Below are 23907 nucleotides of genomic sequence, written 5' to 3'. Positions count from 1 at the left end.
GTGGAGAGAGAAGATGAGGTGGAGGGAGAGAAGTGAGGTGGAGAGAGAGAGCTGAGGTGGAGAAGCTATTTTGCTTTCCCCCTAAATATAATTGTCAAACAAAATTGACCAATTTTTTACCAAGTCTTCACACCCCGGAAATTATTTAGCTTTCCCCAAAGCGCTGGCCTTACTAATACAACTACAACAACTTAATGCTAAATCCCCGAATTGAAATGACTGCACTATATAAGAAAAGAAAAGTTATTTTTTGACAATGACATTAAAACTCATATAATGGTGATAATGAAAACAAATTATCATGTTCATGAGAAATGATTATGAAATGCCCAATCTAATTGAAAAGGAGTTGTATATTTAGGCATGGAAGAAGCATTTGATCAAATTGAAAAGTCTGGAATATTACAAGCAGATTAGATTTAGAAAAAAAAAGAACGACACTAGAATGCAAAGTAAAGTTTCGTGATACATTACCAACGGGAAATCTTGTGGGTTATTATAAACGAAAAGTTTTGTGACTCAAAACAATCTCGTGTGTCATAACCCACGAGATATCTTGTGTATCATGACACATGAAAAGTTTTGGGGCTTACGTCCCACGAAACATTCTGGGATCGTGACCCATGAAATTCCTTAAGGAAAAAGACTCTAAGCCAAGTTTTGTGGGTTAAAAAACTAACTACATGCACTACTGCAGAGCCAATATTTTGGTCAGCCTTGTCATAATCAAGATGTCGACAACTCGACCCGAGTGCCATGTGTTAGCTTCACCGGCACGTACAGAGAGTATATCTTGAATAAAGCTAGCAGAGGGGTAGATTTTAGTGGACTCCCCCACCTCAACTCACCTCTCAGCAGAGAAACAGTAGGGAGGTCGGCACGAATCTCCTCAGCACATTGGCTTATGCTAAAAAGATGGAGGCAGGGAGAGAATAATTAGTCCGATTAAGCTTCACCCGTGACCCTTGCTCTGACCAAAGAGAGAGAGCAGGGAGGTCTGCACAAGTAAGCCCGACACCTTGAACCTTGTTTTGCCTGAGAGAGAGTGACAGTTACGCGGAAGGCCTGAAAGTGCCAAAAATCGGCTTTCTTAATTGGATTCGTTATTGACAAAAGGTACTATCTTTTGAAGGTCTCAACTCTAAATGTTTGTTTTAAAAAACAACTCTTTACCCCTTTTTCACTTTAGAGTAGAGCGATTAGGAGATTTGTAATTGCGCCACCTTGATCGGCGGTGAGAGCAGTTAGTTTGGGTTAGTCCCCGACAGTTAATTACGGTAGTCAATACGTGGACAACCGATTTTCTTATATGGACAACTATTTTCGGGTCTGGAGTGAGTCAACTATTTGACTTCGTTGACTTTGATTTAATAAGGGGACAACTCCATAAGACCTTAAATATTAGCATTTACTAATTTGTGGACCATTAACAAAATAATAGTTAAAAATAAAATTAGGCAAAAAGATAAAATAATTTTATCATCTTCTTCTTCTTAGTCTTATTAGGGTTTCTCTCTCTAAAATTCGGTATTAAGTTCCCTTATCAAAGTATTATGATCATTATTCTCTCTGTAGAAAGAGAAAATAATTATATCATAATCGCTTCTAGAGCAATTCTAAGAAAGAAGTCCATTTCCAATTACTTCTCATTAACAACAACATTCGATCAATTCAATCTTCATCTTTTTCTAATTTCTATCAAATCTAACCACAATCAACTTTACTCACGAACTCCTCTTCTTCTCCAACTTCACCTTCTTATGATAATTTTTCACTATCTAAGAAGAGATTAATTACCACTTCCATCAAATATCTTATCTTCATCTAACTATCTAGTTGCGGAGATGGAACATCAATATATTTTTATCAACAATTAGGTTTTCCTTCGGTATAGCGTCGGTCATATCGTTATAATTTTATAGTTGCGGCTAGGCCACCTGAACCTGAATCAAATAAAGAAGATGACCTAAAGAAAGGATTTATTAAAGCTCAGAGAAAGATACCATCTCCAGAAAATTGTGATCAAGCAGTTGAAGGTTTAAATCTCAAAAGCAAGTACTTGAATCACAAAAGCTTGATAGAGATTGATTCTGCACTTAAATTAGTTGCTTCTGTTGAGTAGAGAAGATTGGGCGATTAAGTTAAGTCACTGGAAGGATGAATTTGTGGATACCATGAAGCATTATTGGATAGGTTTGAAGCTTTTATGGGTTGATGTTATAATATCTTCAAGATTGATGTTAAAACTTGTAGGGGGGAAAGAATTTATCTAGAAGATAGAGACAACAATTAACACGAACCACAACTAATATGTTTAGGCTTGTTCCTGTTGATGTTTTTCTTATTGTTCCTTTAATGGAGTTCTTGCTTCCAGTTTTCTAGATGGTGGTGATGAAGAAGTAGTAGAAGAAGAAAGACCAAAGTCTAGGGTTTATGAAAAAATAGAAGGAAGAGTTAAAATAAAGTTCTAATTCTTTGAGGACTTAGAGTGAAAAATAATAGGGTTGGCCCCTTAAAAACGGTTGTCCATATAAAACTTTTAGTTTTTGTGGTTGTTCACATAAAATAGTTGTCCGTATAAGAAAAATTGGTTGTCCACGTATTAGCCACCTTAATTACAGGCAGTTCTGTCCGGAAAGCCATCTTGTTTCGGTAATTTTAGCCTTTTTATAATGTTCCCTTTGCCTTTAAGGGCTTTCAGTCTCGAGATTCAGTCTCTTTCTGATAGTCATTCACAGTTCATGTAATTCCTTTCCACTCTTCATTCAAGTTCATCAAAATGGAAGCACACGATGTTCATTTTCTAGAACAATTTGCAGCACTTTCCACAGGAAAAAAAATCTCCGACGACAGTGGCCAGAGAGGATCAAACACCGATGAATTCTTAAATTATAACGAATGAAGTAGTTTGGTTCCGAAGTACCAAAAGAACAGATATTGGCCTCGCAATGCTTAGACTTTCAAAAGTTGTCCACGGTCCGAAGATGTTTACTTTGACAGCTGTAAAGGATAATGTTTTCCTCATAAGATTCATTACAGCCTCGGAACTAGATTTGGCACTAGAAAGTTCTCCTTGCGTAATGTTTTCCTTCTATCTATTTTGATTCTTCTTAATCTGAAACATATATACCTTTTTAATTTCAATCTTTTGGATGACACCCCTAATTATCCTCCTCTGGTTGCACCTCAAATTCACTCAAATGTTTCCCTACCATCTTTGACAACCTCACCTGTCGCTTGAGATTTCGTTTCACCCGCGGTGAATTTTCCGTATGAATCTCCTTAAGATGATATGGTCATCCCCTTTGAGTCTTCATATGAGAAATATTATGACGCTTCCGCTACTTCTGTGGCCGTCTCTAGTTATATGATGCCTAACGACAGGGCCGGCCCAAGTATATCGGAGACCACATGCGAAATTAAAAATTGGGGCCCCATACAATGGATATTAGAAACAAATTGAATAAAATTTAAACAATGCAAAGGATGGGATTGAACCCTTGACCTGTTATTCAAGATCTAAAGTCTTTACCACTAAGCTACGACTTAAATTATGTTTGAAATTAGTTTAAAGTATAATTAGTTTTTCGAAAGTTACATACAAAATAGGAAACATGAGGCCCTTGGTTATTTGGGGCCCAAAGCGACCGCTTTGGTGGCTTTGGTCACGGGCCACCCCTGCCTAACGACTCGACCAATCCGAGTTATGCTTCCTCTTGACCCGTTTGGGTAGTGGAACCAACCTTCTTATTCGACTTATTATATTCTTTTTAGTTCAAAGTCTTCCAATTATCGAACTCCTTACCCGTTGGTCGATTATATTTCATTCGACAATTTTATCCCCTCTCATAGGGCTCTTTTCGCTTCTCACCACTGAATAACTCTTATAAGACTGCTTCTACTTCTCCCATCAGGTGTGAGGGAGTGGCTAGCCTATTTTGGCTATTGAGTCCAATAATACTTAGATTCTGACATCTCTACTTCCCGGAAAGAAATCTGTTCGCTGTAAATGGGTTTATAAGATTAAATACGCTTTGATGGTTCTAGTGAACTTCACAAATCTCGGCTTATTACAAAGAATTATACCCTATTGGAGGACATAATGAGATTTTTGCCCATATAGCTAAGTTAGTTATAGTGCGTGTCTTCTGTTACTATTTTTTTTTTGCAAGGTGACTTAGATGCAGAGGTACATGTGACAAATCCTCTTGGTTTTGATAAATTTTCGGGAGACAATCGAGTTTGTCGGTTGAATAAATCCTTATACGGTTTAAAATAGGCTTCTCGACTCGCCAATTTTTCGTCTAGCTAACAGGCGGAAGGTTTCACTAGGTATAATTTCATGTTTTCAACCACACTCTTTTTTGTACCTCAGTTAGTTCATGAAGAACACTCGTTTCACACATTTGGATGCGGCAACTCGAGTTCTACAATATCTAAAAGGTACTATCGAATAAATGGATCATCCTTTCATCTTCTAGCTCTCTGACTCTTTTTTTCAAAGGTATTGCTCCTTGTCTTAAATCCTTGACCAAGAGGGTGGAAACCAACTTGGTAACCACTCCAACCAAAGGAACAACTATGACTCTTTCAGGGTTCACTAGCTCTCATTTTGCCAATTGTCCCCTCACTCGTAGCACCATTGAATTTTTAAGACCCTTGGTGCGAGCCTGTTGTCTTGGCGTTTTAAAGAACAACCAACCTTTTCCTAGTCATCTGCTAATCAAAATACTGTGCTTTTATTTCTCTAACTACTGCACTTCGATAGTTCAAATACCTATTTAAAGATCTTTGCGTCGAACTTGGTTGCGACTTCATTCGTGAGAAACTTGCTTCTACTCGAACTTCTGGAGGATAGTTCCTGCAAACACTATTGAGTCGAGATGCCCTAACTAGGGCAGATACCATTGTATTTATAGAATATTCAATGTTGTGAAATTACAATAATGACCCTGTAACATAATTAAGTAAATTAACAAGATATTAGTGGTTGATTACATATTGCTTTACACCCCCCCTCAAGCCGAACGGCGGTGCACCAGTGAGAGCTTGAAACTCAACTCATTGAACCGAGAGCTGGAGAGACCTTTGGTAAATAAATCTGCAATCTGAGAGTCACCCGGCAAGTAGTGAACTCGAACGTTTCCAAATTTCACTTGTTCACGAACAAAGTGAAAGTCGATAGATGCATGCCTTGTGCGAGAGTGTAAAACAGGATTGACAGCCAAATAGGTGGTGCTTATATTATCACAGTGAATGATAGGAGTGCTTGTAGAAGAAAAGCCCAACTCCTTTAATAAATTCTGTAACCAAATTATATCGGCACACGTATGGGCCACTGCCCTATATTCTGCTTCGGTGGAGGATCGGGCCACTGTGGGCTGATTTTTAGAGGTCCACATAATCGGGTTTGGACCTAGGAAAACACATGAGCCGGTGGTTGATCGACGATCGTCCGGCGAACCAGCCCAATCGGCGTCGGAGTAACCAAGTAATGGAAGGTCAGTGGCCGATCGTAGTCGTAGACCAACAGTAAGTGATCCCTTGAGGTATCGAAGAATTCTTTTGGCAGCTATCCAATGGAGTGTAGTTGGTTGATGCATGAATTTCGAGACTTGATTGACGGAATAAACAATATCCGGTCTGGTAAGGGTAAGATATTGGAGGGCTCCGACGAGGCTTCTAAATTCTTGAGGGTTGGAGAGAGGACTTCCATCAAGTTTAGATAACTTTTTACTAGTGAGAACCGGAGTATTTACAGACTTCGAATCAAGAAGACCAAATCTTTTAAGAAGATCCAATGTATATTTCCGTTGTGTTAGTGTGATTGAATTATCATCACGAAACACTTCCATGCCCAAAACATAGGTTAGGTCTCCCAAATCAGACATTTCAAATGTAGATTTGAGAGATAAGATGAAACTCTGTAAATCAATTTTCGAGGAGCCAGTGACAATTATGTCGTCAACATAGAGTAATAAGATAGTAATACCTGTCGAAGCTTGTTTGTAGAACATTGAGGGATCCGAAATCGACTGAATGAAGCCTAATTGAAACAAAAAGTTACTGAATCGTTGATGCCAGGCTCTTGGAGCTTGCTTTAGCCCATAGATTGCCTTGTTTAGTTTACACACATGATTAGGAAAATTCTTGTCTTCAAATCCCTTCGGTTGAGTCATAAAAACTGTTTCATGAAGTTCGCCATTGAGGAAGGCACTTTTGACGTCCAATTGTCTTATCCCCCAATTTCCATTGATAGCAAGAGTTAGAATTGCCCTAATTATTGCTGGTCGAACGACTGGGCTAAACGTTTCTTCGTAATCAATTCCATGCTGTTGTGTATAACCTCTAGCGACCAATCGAGCCTTAAATCTTTCTATTGATCCGTCTGATCTTTGCTTGATTCGATAAATCCACTTGTTGTCAACAAGATTCATGGTGGGATCTGATGGAACCAGAGTCCAAGTATTGTTTTTATGAAGAGAAGTGATCTCTTCAGCCATTGCTTTTTGCCAATAATCATGCTTCGAAGCCTGAAGAAAAGTATGTGGTTCTTCAAGAATCGAATTGATGGCAGACTTATTTGAAGAGGTAGAAGCAGTAGATTTAGAAAATAAAATTTTTGGTTTTCGGGTGCCATCCCTACTTCGAGTTATCATGGGGTGTTTAGAGGATGAAGGTAATGGAGGATGAGAAGGAGGGGGAACAAGATGAACAGAGGACTGAGGTAGTGCAGAAGTCGGTGGTAGAGGAGGAGAGACAGATGGAATCTCAGAAGGACGGAATGTTGGGGAGAGAGGACAGGAGGTTGGTTCGACGAAGGTGGTGGTGTTTGGTAGGTGTCGTACTGATGGTGAAAGAGGTGGGACCACGGTAACAGCTGGAATTGTGGGTGGAGTTGATTGAGATGAGCGGTTGAGATTAGAAGGGTTATTAGGGTTGGAATTTAAAAAGGGTGAAGAAGAGGACAACCGAAGTGGTCCCTCAGAACTTAACGGTCGACTTGATTGTAATGGGACACGTGGAAGGGTATTGGGTAGTGGGTATGGATCGGGTTGTGGATGGATTGAATGGATAGATTGATTTCGTGGGTCAGGAGACGAAGAGAGAGGGAGTGCTGGTTTTAAAAACCAAGTAATACTTAAAGGAGGCAGAACAGAGGAAGAGGGAGAAGACGACCGTTGAGATTTAAGCGAAAAAGGGAAAATCAATTCATCAAATATAACATTTCTCGAAATATATACACGCTGAGAGGCTTCATCAAGGCATCGATAGCCCTTATGGGCAGGGCTATAACCTAGAAAAATGCAGGATTTCGTTTTGTAATCAAGTTTTGATGATCTGTAGGGGGTAAGAAGGGGAAAACAGCGACACCCAAAGGTGCGAAGAAATGTGTAATCAGGTGGTTTCCCTGTTAATTTTTGAAAGGGGGAAATACCATCAAGAATTTTAGTTGGTAGCCGATTTATTATATAGATTGAAGTTTGGAAAGCATCAGGCCAGAGGGAAGAAGGAGCAGAGGCCTGATGAAGAAGACATAGGGAGGTTTCGACTAGATGTTTGATTTTCCTCTCAGCCACCCCATTTTGTTGGGTTGTATGAGGGCAAGATTTTCGATGAATAATGCCCTGTTGCTGAAGGAAGGAAGCAAAGGAGTTGCTGATATATTCACCTCCACCATCAGTTTGTAGTATTTTGATTGGTTTTGAAAATTGATTTTCAACCATGGTCTTGAAATTTCGAAAATGTTGTTCAACCTCAGACTTATTTTTCATAAAATAGAGCCAAGTAAATCGTGTGAAATCATCAATTAACAAAAGCACAAAACGAAATCCAGAAGCAGAGATAGAGGGAGAAGGACCCCACAGATCAGAGTGAATCAATTCATTTGGATTAGTAGTAGAGTGAATAACAGAGGTAAAAGGAAATTGATGGTGCTTTCCAGCAATACAGCTAATACACTTAGTGTTTGTCATTACAGACTTTGTTAAAGGTAAAGCATTAGAGCTAATTAGGTAATTTAAACTCTGCAAATTGAGATGACCGAGACGTGAGTGCCAAACATCTGATGAGGTGCGACTGCCATTGGAGAGGGACTGAGTAAAGAAGGATTGTGATGGTGAAGGAGCAGGAGTTAGACGAAACAGACCATCCTCAATCGTTCCGACGAGGAGTATCTTCCCTGTGGGAAGGTCCTGAATGAAGAATCCATTACGATGGAATAGAACAATACAGTTAAAATCACGAAGTAATTGAGAAATGGAGATTAAATTCTTATTAAATGAAGGAACTATTAAGACATTTTTAAGTGTGAGATGAGGGTTGAGAGAAAAATTACCAACACCACTGACTGAGGCTGTATTTCCATTTCCCACCATTACCTGGTCTGGAGCAGGAACATCAGAACGAGAAAGAACCGAAACATTATCAGAGGCAATGTGGGAGGTGGCTCCTGAATCGACGTACCAATTGGGATCAGATGAGAGAGAGTCAAGACCCAGAGCAGCAAAGGACTGAGCAATGTCATGTGATCGAGTAAGGCTGTAGCATTGGCGTGCTGTGTGGCCATGTTTTCCACAATATTGACAAATGATAGCTGGACGACCTGGTGGAGGACCTAAAACAGAGTTAGTGAAGGGACGTTGATAACCTCCTCTGGTTGAATAGGATCCTCTGTGAGAACCTCGATAACCCCCTCTGTAAGAAGAACGACCTCGATATGCTCTGTTAGGTGAGAAGGAAGGTCGAGGAGATTGAGATTGTTGAGTAAGAAGAGCTGTTGGTTGAGAGGAAATGGGGTTAAGAAGTTGAAGACGAAACTCTTGAGTAAGAAGATGAGAGTGAAGTTCAGAGGAGGTTGGGGGTGAAATTCTAGTTGTCATTGAGGTGACAAAACTTTCATACTCAGGGCCTAGACCAGAAAGGATGATGAGGACCATCTCATCATCAGCCACTGGATGTCCAATGGCTGCAAGAGAGTGTGATAAGGTTTTCAGGCGAAGAAGATAGTCTGAAACAGAGAGGGATCCCTTTTTGGTAGTTTGAAGTTGCAATTTCAAATTCATAAGTCTAGCTGAGTTAATGGATGAGAATGTATTTTCAAGAGATTGCCAGACAGCTCTAGAAGAAGTAAGCCCCAAGACTTGAGGTAAAATGGGTTCAGTGAGTGTGGCATTCAGCCATGATAGGAGCATTTGATCGATTCGATACCAGTAAACAAAGTCTGGATTAGGAATTGTAGAAGAAGTACCTTCAGTTGGAGAGGTTAAAAACTCAGGTGGTGGAGGGTAATCACCATTGACAAACTTATATAGATCTTGAGAGTGAAGAACAGGGAGAAGCTGACTTTTCCATAGAAGATAATTGGAGCTATCAAGACGAATGGAGATTAAGTTAGAAATGTTAGTGGGGGTGGGGAAGGTTGCAAAAACAGAGGAAGAGGTTGGATTTGAGGAATTGATAGTAGGAGATGATTGATTAGCCGCTGAGCTTGCCATTTGAAAAAAAAAGGAAGAAACAGAGAGTAGATGAAGAAGAGTAAAGAGAATGAGAGGTAGTGAAGAAATGAAGAAATGAAGAAGAAGAAGAAGAAGAGGGATGGCGGCACTGAAAAGTAGGAGAGAGCTCTAATCCCTAAGCTCTGATACCATGCAAACACTATTGAGTCGAGATGCCCTAACTAGGGCAGATACCATTGTATTTATAGAATATTCAATGTTGTGAAATTACAATAATGACCCTGTAACATAATTAAGTAAATTAACAAGATATTAGTGGTTGATTACATATTGCTTTACAGTTCCCTAGTGTTAAGATTTTGCAATCTTAATTGTTTTCATTATTTCTCCGTTATTCTTGTTGCAAGCTCAATCAATTCACATCAACTCTTTTGTTTATTTCATTAGTAAGGAGAAAAAAGAAAAATCACATTTCACTCCCTCATTGACTCTCACACTACAATCAGATTAACAACTCTGCACAAAAGTTCAGACAATACTAAGCACAATATTACTGAGCTAATTTTTTTTCCCCTTGTAGATGAAATTTTTGGTGTATAAGCCAACAAGGCAAGACTTCAAATAACTTCACTCAAATCTGCCCTACAATTTGTCAAAGCAATATTCGAATATGCAGCAAACACTTCATAATTTTTTTTTTGGTAGTGTACATGTAATACAGAGAGAAGGCTAACCTTCACACAAAAGAAAAAAAGGAGTGATAGAAGAAAAAAAAATGATCCAATTTCAAGGTAGGGAAATGCTCAAGTGGCTGCAATGTGGTGGTGGTCGGTTTAGATGGTCTCGGGTTGGCTTGAGTCAATCATACATTCCTTCCTGCTCCCAAATATCCACCAGAAAATCTACCATTTCCTGCCAAGGAAGGATCCAATCAAAAAAGTAACGCAACAAAAATTTACAGCATGAAGAGAGAGACTTACAGAGAGAGGGACAGGTCGCACGAAGGGTTTATTAGTCCCTAACAAACTGTCATATGTCGCATTCCAACTGCAATGCCATAAAGTAGATGCAATTAAGTTCCGTCGAACACCTACAATTAAGAAGACTTTCTTGTATTCCTTCAAAATTGAAGGAATATTGAGATCCAGTCCTGTGACTATCATTTAGATAAAGTGGTACCGTATTGGTAATGTGGTGACAAAGCAGTAAAAGTACAAAAGTCTCGTCGTGTCATTGGTGGGGCAATTTCTTGACCAAAATGTAAGAGTAGGAAATGGATCAAGAAAATGACACTTATAGGTTTATAACTAACTACCTGCGATTTCTAGAACACTGCTACACCCAAATACGATAATGGTATCTCTTGATAGACAATTCATGATCTAGGGCAAACTTAAATCATTTTGAAACTGAATTTCTACGAGACAAGTGTTTGCAGAAACTAACGAACTTTTAGGTTGTCTAATAAAGATTGGTTTGAAGAACTTGAAGCCCGACAATGTATTAGATGGAGAAATTTGATTTATAAGAAACATTTGCTACATCCTGCTAAAAAGAACGGTTTGCTACAACATACAATTCCATTGGACCATATACCATAGAATTGTAGTTGTCAACCAGACATAGGAAAATAGTTTGCAAGCAAATTACTTGTTTACAACATTTCTATTCTAATTTCCTTCCATCTGAATAGATCATACATGTTATTCATGTATTTGATTTTGAACTTAGGATGTTGAAAGAGGCAAGTAAAAATGCATGATATAAATTTATGGAATCTACTTACATAGAAGTGAATGAGGTAAAAGTTTTTGCATAGTATTGTCACTATGGCTCCATGAGGAAATAAAAAACCACACACCTTAATCTGGGTTCCCTGCCCTCCTGTGGCCGGTTCTCAGGCTTTTTACTTCCCACCCATTGCTCCCTGATTTGAGTCCACAGAAGGAAACCTGAAAGAAGTTGATTCTGGTTCAGTACTCTGTATGTATATAACATGTTTGCCAAGGGCAGCTAACCAAATTTCTAAATTCAGAAGATGACAAGGAACTTTTGAAAAGACAACTAAAATTGTTTGAAACAAAAGTGAAATATATTTTATGTATGATGCGTTTATCTATAACTAGCTTAAAGAAAAAGGAAGCTAAACAAGTACTTATAAAGATCCAACAATAACAATTTGGGCAATGTTAAAAAAAACCAATATACTTATATACTTATAAGCATTGTCATGAACGCAAAAGTCACGAAGTATCAAAGATTAAGGAAAGCCTCTTGAATATAATCTAGCTTGTGACTTTTCATAAAACAAAAAAAGAAAGATCAGAGGCATGAAGTACCACCATCGCCAGGAAAAGAAGGATAATACTCTAGAGGAGAACCCAGTAAACTATTCCCCTTGATGAATTAAAATAAAACTCACTTAACATCACAATCCATTTGGAAAAGAGAATAAAAGCACTTGAAAGGTGAAAATGGTACATCCAATGCAATAATACGTTCAGATTATCGTGTGTTACTTTTCATGAATAGAACCAGTTAACTGAATATAAACTTGCCATGATTCACAAATTGAGTAGGGTTGCTCGTGCTGCCTGCTTTACTGTGTGGATCCAAAGTGAGGTTTGACGTGCAAATTAATGAGAGGCTACTTTGAGACTGAACTCCATGGTCCATCTCGTATGTGCTTGTGGTACTCCAGAAATCTTCCAAAATGCTGGGCTTTCTCTCAGCTCGATGCTGTCCTCTTACTCCTTTAGCTGAGTTGATGTATGGAGGGAGACTACAGCATCCAAGACAACCTCTGTTCTGTTGCAAATCAGGTTTAACCACATTGTTGATTAGTACCAGCACAAAAATGATAATATGTTGAGTGTTGAGATTAGATTTCTGGAATGCTAGTGGCGAACATTAATAAAAACAATGACCAAACCAATCACTTGATGCATGCCCACTTCCGTAAACAACTCCTACCCATTTGAAACAAGAAAAAAAATGTAAAACTAATAAGGGTAAAGTGGGACTCAAATCAAATATCCCTACCCAAGATACAAATCAAGGGAAATGTTCTCATATATATTTCCAAGATACTTATACACTACAATTAGGATTGTTTTCATGTTTACGTTATTTCTTCCCATCCATTATAAAACTCTTCTATTATAGATAAACATGGAGGTATATGGTTTTCCTCACCCAAAACCTAAATCTTTTAAGAACATCTAATGACTGGTCACATCATAAATTGCATGACAACTTCGTAAGCAACTTCTACCCATATGCAACAATAGAAATGTGAAACAAGTAATGTCCAGGGGAACTGTTAAGGTTAATTAGTTTTATATTTAGTCTGTTAGGGTAGTGCAAATGGACTGGTTCTAGTCTATCATTTTCAGTATTCAACTGAATACCGGAAAGGTTAGTCAGATACTTCACCACGACACCTACATCTACAATTTAAAGTGTCAATCTACGATTTACTTCTTCAAAGTTGTTTGTTTAGGATAAAATATGTATAAAATTGCTGGTTAAGCATACTAATGAAATAATATTTCTACAAGAGTAGAGATGACTTTTAGACACACAACTAACGTAATATCTTCTGCAATTGCAGCCTTAGAGCATCTCCAGTGCAAAACTCCAGACATCCCTGTCAAGTTCTAAAAGAGTATCTATAATTTGTCTCTTTCCTATTTGGCAACATGAGATCCTCTATTTCAAAGGCTTCTCCAATGCAACACTCTAAATCCCAAAATAATTTCTTATGTGACATTTATTTTTAGGATTTAAAATTACAACTATTGAAAATGGATCTCGCCCAAATTATCACTTCTCCCTCCCTCTAGGTGAATGTTCTGACCAATTACTCAATTTCTTTCACTTCCTCTGTTTCTGTCATCAGAGTGTTTTCATGGAATGTTACTTTCGCATGACCGATTAAAAACCTAATTACAACAAATGAATCTTCAAAGTAATTTCGGTGAAACAGGGCGTATCTCAAGTAACTGTCCCAATTGAAGTAGGAAGTCATGAATGTGGTGGATGAAAACAGAGAAAAAGAGATAGAAGAGGAAGATGAGGTAAGTGGTGAAGAATATGAAGGTTACGAGTACGCAGAAGAAAGGGTGAACATGTAGCTTGCATGATACACCCGGTGTTACCAACACAAAAAAAAGATCATAGCCAGCAAAAGACGGTCAATCAGAGTGTACGGCTAGTGGAAAAGTATTCGTTATTATTGATTCCACGTCTTATGTGACGTAACCGACTAGATGCTACTCATATACTACTTGACCGGCCATGTTAGCGGGATATCGATTGTACCTTCAAAGGGCGAGCTAACACATACGCATTTCACTGGAAGGAGCACAAAATTCTCGTTCTTCCCCAAGGGAGTAAGGTTTACAACAAATAGTCTTCCCCACCAACTACGAACTCTTTTCTTACTATGTGCAAGACAAAGGATGAATTCATTGCATATGTAAAAGATGTTCAAGGAGTATATGTCATAGTGGTAAAGGTTGTAGAACACGAGGAAGAAGTTGTAAAGCCACCAATCAAAATCTATTATACAAAACAGAATGTTTTATGCTGAGACAAACCCATGACAAATCTCATCCGTTTGTTCCATTTTCTCTAGCTTCTTCACCATTATATCTATTACCCACTTAATACAAAAATATTGTTCACCCACTACTTATACAAAACCCAAAGATCCTTTTTTCCATGCTTAAATCTTAACCCTCCATTTACCTCGAGATTGACAAAGAAGCGAAAAAGTGGAAAAATTTCTTTTATTGCTAACTCTCCTCAATAAATTTTACATCCCCTCGATAAATTATCCTCACAATAAACCGTCAATAATAATATGAGAGAACATCATGTGTTTCTTTCTTCTCTCTTAATCACCGAGTGTTTCTTTCATCTCTTTCTCTTAATCACTATCCGTTTCTTTCTTCTCCCTCTTCAATTAGGGTTTTATTCTGCCATCTCTCCAAAAATTCGAGTAGACGGGGACGAAGAAGGCAAACTATTTAATTGTACCTCTTGTGAAATCTATTACAAATTCGAGTAGAAGTCCTATTTCAGTATTTCCATTATGTAAATTGTATGTGAAATCAATATATAAATTCAATCCGATCAATAAAACTTTACCTCTTGGTCTATTTAATTCTTTATTATGTACGATTATTATTTTTATTGCAGTTTCTTGGCTATGATTTTTTGGTTTATCCTTCTTATGTTTTTGGTTTTTATTTAATAAAGAATATAGGAAATGTTGAGTTGGAAAATATAGATATCTCAAAAGGACACTCTCTTTCTAGTGCACCCTCATAAGATATCTCTATTTAACTACTGCAACATCATATTAAAGATCCAAATTGGGTTTTGTAGTATAGAGGGTTTTTGTATGAAAAATTCTAAAAATCTTATATGGCACAAGGAGTTTCTACGATTGAGTTGTATTGGAGATGTTAGAGCATCTCCAGCGCAAGACTCGAGAAGATCTCTACAAATCTTGGGTGTCAAATGTGAAAAGTAGATCTCTGGATTGTCTTTTTCCTAGGTGGCACATACAAACCTTAAGGCCATGTTTGGCACGCGGGAATCGCGTGGGAATAGAATGTGATTCCTGGGAATCACATTCCCGACTAGTGTTTGGCTCGCGAGAATGCAGGGGGAATCCTATTCCCGGAGGAATGGGATTCCCCCCAAATGGGGTAATAGCAAACCCAGGGAGGGGGGTGGGTTTGTGATTCCCATTCCCGGGAATGATTTGATTTAATATTTTTTGACAAAACAATCCTTGATAAAATATTAGAATGACTAATATTAAAATCGTCATTCTCATAATATTTTTATTAAAAAATTAAAAACCTAGGGTTTCAACCACCACCATAGGAACACACACACTCTCTCCCACCTAGTCTCTCGCTCGAACGTAACTCTCCCTCTCTCTCTCTCCATATCTCTAGTTTTTATTCTTCTCTCTTGCTCCTTGTTCATTAAAAATCGATTTCATAACGTTTTAAAAAAATTAGTCGAGACCTTATTTATTTTAAATAAATCTTTAAATACAACTTAAATTAGTGTATTACGTTACTATTTCATATATATAACTTTGCATAGACAATACTAATTAAAAAATATATATATAACAAAGTTGACCTATAATTTACGTAGTTTAAGTAAAAGGATATAACAGGATTTTCTTGAAAAATTACATTCATATTCCTACACAAACCAAACAACAAGTTAGGAATCCATCAGGAATGAAATTCCTATTCCTGGTCGAACCAAACATTAAACCAAAATAATCTGATTCCCGGGAATCGCATTACGGGAATGTGATTCCCGGGAATGACGTTTCATTCCCGCGCGCCAAACATGGCCTAAGAGGATTTGAGAATCTATAAATAACTTTCTCCACGTCATCACAGAGTTTCTAATTGAGTGTCCCATTGAAGACGCTTTCTAAGGAAACGCTCCAAAATCTAATGACACTCTAAATTTTAGAGTTTGAGTGTCCCGTTGGAGATGCTCTTAGAGTGTGCAATTAGAGCTCAAGCTAGGAAGACACATAAATAGGACCTTTACTTTCCCATCCCCGGAATACAAACTATTTTTGTACATAGAAATAAATCATTCAATACTGTGTCCTATTTTGGGAGATATTTTAAGATAAATATTCAATAAGACCAACATTTCCATGTCTAAAAAGAAATCTTCCCCAAATCTTATGCAAATCATGCAAATTTTGGAGATAGAGAAATTAATTCAGGCATAACTACTAAAACAAACAACAAAAAAATACCAAAAAAAAAAATACAAAAGATAAAGAAGAAGAAAAAATCAATCAATACATTTAAATGCAGAGAATGAGATAAACAAAAAGGGAGAAAAAGAAGAACCGATTTACCCCATGTATACGATAATCTGACAGATCCAAGCTTTAATTGATCTAATAAATAACATATATTTCCAAATACACATCAAATCAAAGATTCCTCCATTGAAGCGTTAAATCCAGGAAGAAAGACCTCAAAATCCTACAAAATTTTTCATAAATAAACTTTAGAAGGTCATATATATAATTTTAAATAATAGATACAAATTATTCTTAAAACAACAATATTAGTAGTACCTTTGTAACTCCATTTCATTAAAAATGATCAAAGAGGCTCCTCCTTCCTGAAATTGATCACCCTTCGGTTGGTAGAAACCAAAGGGCTTTCTTTCTCTCTCTAATCCTTCTCTTTCTCTCTCTAATTATATGGCTGATTATTACCGTAAAAGAGAAGGGATAGATAACTTAATTAATAATATTTTTAGAGAGAGAATGAGTTGGAGGGGAAGCCAAGGGAGAGGAACCCATACCAACAGAATGTGAAGAAATGATAAACACGAATATGAGTGATTCTCGGGAGTCCGGACGGTAAAAAATAATCGGTAGTTTTCCGACACAAAATGAAATAACGGCCACTTGTAAAGCCACGTGAAAATAGAGAGCCTCTTTCATCATGAGTGCAAGATGAGGAAATGGTGCTTCTAAAGGCACCTGGCCAAACAGCTCTTAGCATCCATCTCTGTTAGCACCAGGCCTAACCGCTCTATTCTCTGATAGCACCAATCAACTATGTAGGCACCGGTCTTTTGTCTGTTAACCCTAACCCCTCCATCCATCTCTCACAAAATCCATTCAAATTGGGAATTTGAAATTTTCTCTCTGTTCTTAAAAAATCGAATTCTACCCTCACCAAATCGCTCATACTCTCACGAATCTCCCTCAAATTTTGTTGAGAATAAGTCATTTGACTCTCTAAGTCTTAGAATCAAGCATCATTTGGTGGAGACGAAGTTGAAATCAAGCTACAATTGCTCCTTCAAGGTTGGTTAAAAAACCCTAACTTTTTTAATTTTTTTGAATAAATTTGTTGTTTGATTGATCGGGGATGTTGATAGTGTGTTGTAACATGTTTAGAATGTTGTATTATATCATTTCGAACATATATAAAGCCATTTGTGTGAGTTTTTTATGCCCATAGAAACTGCCCTAGATTTATATCTAAGCTGCTGGAACGATTCGGACGGATTCATCATCTAGTCCGTCACGGACTTGGTAATCCGTTTCGGACTGAAAGGCCCCGGATTAACTGATCCGAGAGCTGGGGTTATTTTTTTTAATCTTTCTTTATTTTTCTCATCATTTTTCCTTCATTATTTGAATGATCTTTTTTGTAGCGATACGTGCCTATATTTGAATAATAATTTAGAAGGAAAACATATTTTGATTATTTATCGTTTGTGCATCACGTATCCGCGTATTATTCAAAAGTTATTATGGCACCACGTAAGCAACGACGAACGCAAGGAGATGAGAACGAAACAGAGCCTCCTATTTCGACAATAGAAACAGAAGTAGGAGGGTCATCTTCATTTTCAGACCCGTACTCTGGAGGTCCGATAGATCGTGCGCTTCTACCTTGTTTCAAGAATCATGTTGCTTATACGATTTGGAACAAACCGGTAAGCAAATATTATATTCTAATTTTAGTAGTTATGATAAAATTTTGTTAATCATCAATCTAAAATAATATCTTTTTTATTTTCAAGAGTGGCCGGTGCTGAAGTTACACAACCATGCGTCTGCCGTAGTTGTGGGTACTGATTTGAAGAAGAAGAATGGGTGGGACCTGGAAACTGAGTGTCAAAGTGTTCGAGAGAGAGTCCGGAACATGGGATTGGCCCACATCGCCAAATATTCATACGTCAAGCTAGATCGTGTTCTACTCTCGGCATTTACAGAGCGGTGGTACGAGGACACAAATACTTTCCACATGCCGTTCAGGAGATGACGATCACGTTAGAGGATGTGCATCGCATATGTGGTCTTTTAATTGAAGGTAAACCCGTTGTTCTGTCTAAGACGGATGATGAAGATGTGAACGATGATGATGATGATGATGACGATGATACAAAAGATCCAGATGCATTACTGTGGACGGTAGAAAATCACACAATTAATAGATCGTCGATTGGTGGGCCACCGACAACTTGAGCTCTAGACCTCGAGATGGACGAAGTTCCGGTTGGACCTGTAGACAGACAAAAACAAGTAAAACCGTGAAGTCTTGGGGACACCGGGATGGTGTCTTGCCAAGGGCACTCCGACGGTCAAGTCAGCAAACTATAAAAGATAAGTATTTAAACGATTGAATGCTGAGGGTGTCACCGTGTTGTATCGTCGGAGGGTGGCTAGACTCGTAGAGTGGCCGGAGCTTCGACTCTACGGGATAGTTGGTCAGATTGATCTCTTGGAGCAGGTCGAGAGGTCGTCTCGAAAGGACTTCAGAAGGACTTCAAGGGTGATGGAGCTTGAAGATGTAATATCGTCGTCTAGAGTGATCCCCTAGAAGATTACCCTTCAAGTCTTCTGGAATTCGAAGGTCGATTATCGTCGTCTAAAGCACTGATCAGAAGATACTAAATGTGTGAGAGAGAGAGAGAAGAATGTTCTGTAGTTTTCTAGTCGGTATTCGATGCCTTTGGAATCTGAGTCTCCTTCTATTTATAGGCGACTCATGGACTCGTGGAGTCTGTTAGATCCGAGATAATTGGGGTCGAGGGTGACCCCAAACCCTAAGGGAGACTCATTCTTGGCCGTCGATCTGTCACCTGGAGTAACTCGATCGTACGATTACGCCGCCTCGACTTTAAACCCTTTGTAGTCTGAGATCGCCTAACGGTACTTAAGGCGACGTGGGGTTTTAGAGCGACTTCGTCAGATGAGTACGTGGCGAGGTCTCTGGAGTTGAGGTTGACTCGGTATCCGGCAGGCTCGGTTGAGGGCGACCAAGGGGTGCTTGGAGCATTATAACTTTTAATGGGTTATTGTTCGTCTAGATGGACGTTCACAAGGGCTTAGAGACATTTGGACCTTTAGTTGGCCGAATTCCACGTTGGAGAGTGTCCAACTAGTAGACAAGTGGGTCGGGCCCAAATGATATTTGTTCGAAGTAGGCTCGGTCTAGACGACCTTTAGACGAAGTGGGCCCAACACGATTTTTGACCACTACAGTTTGTCCCCCATTCTCTAAGTTAATGATTTGCTCACTTAGAGAGTAGGTTGGTAGCGTCGAGGGATCATCCAAATCCAGTGTCGTACTGGAGTCATAGTTCAGTTAATTTCAACCGTTATTGTGTTGGCCTAAAGATTTTGGTAATTCGTCGGATAATTTGAGACCATTATTTGTATATATGAAATGTCAAAATATTGTCTGCGGGCCTAAAATTAATCTACGAATTGAAGGATTTTATACGAATGTCGGACAGACCAAGACACCGCTGTTAAAGAAAAGTTAGAGAATTGGGCGATGTCAGAGCAAAGGCCTCCAACCTGCCTATGGGCATTTTGGGGCAATCCCTCCAAAATGCCTATGGGCAGTTTGGAGGGAAAATTCTCCAAACCGCCCAAAGGCAGTTTGGAGGCAATTCCTCCAAACCGCCTCTGGGCGGTCTTGGAGGAATTATCCCTCCAAACCGCCCATGGGCAGTTTGGAGGTAATTCCTCCAAACTGCCTTTGGGCGGTTTGGAGGACTTATTCCTCCAGACCGCCCAGAGGCTGGTTGGAGGAATTTTTTCCTCCAAACTGCCTTTGGGCGGGTTGGAGGAATTTTTTCTTCCAGACCGCCTATAGGCAGCTTGGAGGACTTTCTTCCAAACTGCCTCTTGGCGGCCTGGGAATTTTATTTTATTTTATTTTATTTTATTTTATTTTTTTATTTTTTTAATGCATGTGAGTGTATAGTATAGTATATATATATATATATATATATATATATATATACATAAAGGTGCATGTATATATACAAATATAAATATGTGTGTATAAATACTTATATATATGTGGGTATATGTATATATAATTACATGCGTATGTGTACATCTATCATGTGTAGTATACATATATGTGTGTGAACAAATGTGTTCAAGTGTCATATAATTAAATAGGCAACACATGTTTTTTGTGGGGGGTCTCAACAACTATATGACAAAGTAAATTTTGTGGGTGTAATAGTACTACATGGTGATGTTACATGTGAATGGGTGTGAACCACTCATTTTGTAGCCCAACCCCTATATAAAGGAGTGAGGACCCCTCACTCCCTCACTTGTGTTGTGAGGACTTGGAGCAACTTGTGAGGATTTGGAGCAACTTGTGGAGGGATTTTGCTTGCTTTGGATATTTAAGGTAAGATTTTTGGTTTTTACCTTTATTCTTCATGTTCTTTATATTCTTTGCTTGTTTCTCCCATGTTCTTCATATGTTCTTCCCACGCTTTCGATATTTTTTCCTTTGCATGCTTTAAGCTAGATTTTGATGCTTGAATCTTTATGAAATAATATATTTGTTGAAATTCATGTTTTGCTATTTATGGAATATTGGTCTTGAATTTGCTTGAAGTAGTCTAGATGGCTAAGTGTCGGCTTGTCTCTTAGGTGTTATGGTAGCATTAGAAGCCTAGCCATTTAAAGTTTAGCAGGACTTTAGTCATCCTATAGAGACCAAATATAGTCTAGCTGGACTAAGTGTTGGCTCAATCCATTTAGCGGGACTTTAGTTATCCTAGAGAGACCAAATATAGTCTAGCTGGACTAAGTGTTGGCTCAATCCATTTAGCGGGACTTTGGTTGTCCTAAAGTGACCAAATATAGTCTAGTTGGACTAAGTATTGGTTCCCTTGCGAGTCATACGTGCAAATATTTGTTGGATTTGCTCCAGACAAAAGTTTGTATGCCTTGGCATTAGGTGGGAAGCAATTGTTCACCCTTTTCCGTCGATGACTTGTAGGATGGAGGACCCGAGCATGTGCCTTACTGATGACAACGACGAGGGTGCCTCAGACTCGTGTAGTGTCGAGGTAGAGGATATGCCAGAGGGGTGTTGTTTTTCGATACTTGATGACGAATATGTTAGTGGATTGCGACATAAGTATGATATTCCACCCGAAGTCGATATTAGGGCGGCTCGCCCTAACAAGCTTGCCAGTTGGGGCAGTCCCCCTGGTTGGACAGCTATCTACGAGCATTGCTTCCGTTCGGGCCTTAGGTATCCCGTGCCTTTCCTAGTTTGCAAAGTGCTATCTCGGTACAAAATAGCCCCTTCTCAGCTCATGCCGAACACTTGGAGGTTGTTGTTAGCTCTAGCTGCCTTAGCGGAAAAGGAGGAGCAAGATGTAGACGAGGTCGATGTTTGCGCGTATTATTACTTGAAAGAGAATCACTAAGACCGCGGTCGGTATCAGCTAAAGATTCGCAGCGGTATGGTCCACCCCATCCTTAATTTGACCAAACATGACAGGAATTGGCAATGCCGATACTTCTTCGTTCGCGGCATGTTTGGCTGTAGTACTGAGCAGAATTTTCCACTTGGCTGGCGTCGCCCTTGTGAGTTATGCATGCGTTGTTTGTCTGATTTTTGTTAAGTAAAGAGCTTTGTCGCCTGAATATCTTCTGCTTAGGTGTGAAGAAGGGCAACCGCCACGGTCTGACTTTCGAGGAAGCCGAGTCTAGACTCGAGGCTTTCACTTTCTTAGAGGTCGAGAGGAGAGATTGGACGACCCTTCTTTGTCCGACAAACCTTCGACACCAACGTATCACTCGCCCTCTTTCTGTCGTTCCAATAGGTACATCGTTTGCTTAAACTAACGAGTTATAGTTGCATTATGTTTCACTTACCTTTTTTCTGTTTGACTTGTTTAGCTGACGATATGCCTCCACGGAGCATTCTTCCGCCCTTGGCAAAGGAACTTGCTGCTAAGGGCGCAAAGAAGAGGAAGCTTCGCTCTGCTGCATCTCAGCCAGTCGATCCTTCGACTACCTCGGTCGAGCCGGGCCCTTCGGTTGAGCGTGCTCGCCCCGAGGCGACCTTTATGCCGATTCAAGTGGGTAATTATCGTACTCAAGTGCCCGAGGGTGCGTCAGTGTTTCAAGACCCTTCCTTTGTGCAAGGATTGTCTGATCTCTACTACTTGGATGGTGATGTCGACTTCCTTGGCGAGTTGGGTGATGAGGAGGCGATGAGGCGCGTGGCCATCGGCGGCGTCCAGGTAATAATTTGTGTCTCTCGAACTTTTATCCCCTTGGGTGATAGAGTGGTTGATGTATTTTTACGTTTGTTGCAGGCTGCATCTGGGATCTTTCATGCCCAGAGGCTCATTTCTTCTTACGTGAAGCAGGTAGCTGAGTTGAAGGAGGACCGCTCGAAGGGGAAGGACAAGGAGAGTGCCCTTGAGGCTCGCATTAGTTTGCTTGAGGAAGAAATGTCGAGGTTGAAGGTTTCTCATGAGGAGTTGAATGTTTCTTCCGAAGGATTCAAGGCGAAGCATAGTGACTGTGCAACAAACATTCTCAAGATGGGAGAATCCGCGGCATTACGTGCTCGAGCCGAGATGGCGAAGGAGTACCAGAGCGGTCTCCATACAACCTGGGTCATAAACGACGAGTTGGAGAACTGGAGGGAATGGCGAAGGGAGAACGGGTACGACTCTCATGATGATACTATAGATGGACCAGATGCTTGATCAGGTCTTTGATGTTGGGTAGTTTTTTGTTTAGACGTATTTTCGATGCCTTTGAGGCAAGTCGTGTCGTCTCGGTGCCCATGGGGCTTTGTTTTTGTGTTCCAGACGTGTATTAAACGCCCTCAAGGCATATGCAACTTTAGACGCCCATGGGGCTTTTTGTGATACCTTGTTGTTGTTCTAACATTCCTTTACTTGGTTTTTATCAGTAGAATTGTAGTCTTGACATTCAAATATTTGTAAGGGTGATGATCTCTTCAATGAGTTTTATGACTCAAGTCACTTCAATCAAACACTCAAAAAACAAAAAGGTACTCATAAGAAAATGTAACAAAAATGAGTTGAGTAAGAAGTATTACAAAGTAATTTAGACTTGAGGTTTGTAATCCCGAGCCTAGTGGATGAAATTTTAGGGTGCTCTTTTTGAGCCTGACCTTCGGGATTGCGTTGTTGTCTACAGAGCTGTCCATGGGATAGCATCTTTGAATGCGCTCTTCTGGAATGGTAGAATTCTGAGACTTGGTAGTTGGAGTCGAGTCTTGAGGCGTAATTCTGTCATGTAGAGCTCGAGGTCGTGTTCTTTCGGGAAGAAGGTGAAATTTTCAAGTCGTTTTATTGCTTTGATAATTTCGATGGTCTGAGCTCTTTTGTTGTTTTTAGGTAACATCCGAGGCATTAACATTCCTCGGGTTGTGTTTATCTCGAACCTTCCTTAGGCAGGGTGGAGTCTGGGAGACGTCTCGGCCCACATGAACTGCAATGTGTAAAGAGAGTTAAATAAAAGCAATTAATAGAGGAAGTGAGATAAGTGGCGTCTTGTGTATTGTGTGGCTGAAATGGGGGTGTAAGAAGGTGTATGATGTAG

At 39.3% G+C, this 23907-nt stretch overlaps 1 protein-coding gene across 1 annotated transcript; it reads right to left on the bottom strand.

Moving 5' to 3' along the window:
* Positions 1–10044: 10044 nt before the first annotated feature.
* On the bottom strand, positions 10045–16888 carry LOC147543960 (uncharacterized). Its single transcript, XM_086634855.1, has 6 exons — positions 16603–16888; positions 16378–16507; positions 12017–12261; positions 11320–11410; positions 10439–10505; positions 10045–10370 (listed from the first exon to the last, which is right to left on the bottom strand). Exons 2-6 carry the CDS (start codon positions 16449–16451, stop codon positions 10317–10319), a joined length of 531 nt encoding a protein of 176 aa, XP_086490981.1. The 5' UTR covers positions 16452–16507; positions 16603–16888; the 3' UTR covers positions 10045–10316.
* Positions 16889–23907: the final 7019 nt, after the last annotated feature.

Source organism: Eschscholzia californica, unplaced genomic scaffold (genome assembly GCF_041429995.1).
Source record: "Eschscholzia californica isolate CP2 unplaced genomic scaffold, dmEscCali1.0.p SCAF_4, whole genome shotgun sequence".
Classification (NCBI taxonomy): domain Eukaryota; kingdom Viridiplantae; phylum Streptophyta; class Magnoliopsida; order Ranunculales; family Papaveraceae; genus Eschscholzia; species Eschscholzia californica.
The sequence above is the reverse complement of the archived record's forward strand: the minus strand, read 5'-3'. Positions and strand labels throughout refer to the sequence as shown.

What these genes read in the sequence shown, in the direction of transcription:
- LOC147543960 (XM_086634855.1), bottom strand. Translation starts at nt 16,451, where the DNA reads ATGTGTATTTGGAAATATATGTTATTTATTAGATCAATTAAAGCTTGG. An exon ending in CAGATTATCGTATACATGGG is followed by an intron (nt 12,262 to 16,377) that starts GTAAATCGGTTC and finishes GCAACAGAACAG; the next exon opens with AGGTTGTCTTGGATGCTGTA. An exon ending in TGCGACCTGTCCCTCTCTCT is followed by an intron (nt 10,371 to 10,438) that starts GTAAGTCTCTCT and finishes CTTCCTTGGCAG; the next exon opens with GAAATGGTAGATTTTCTGGT.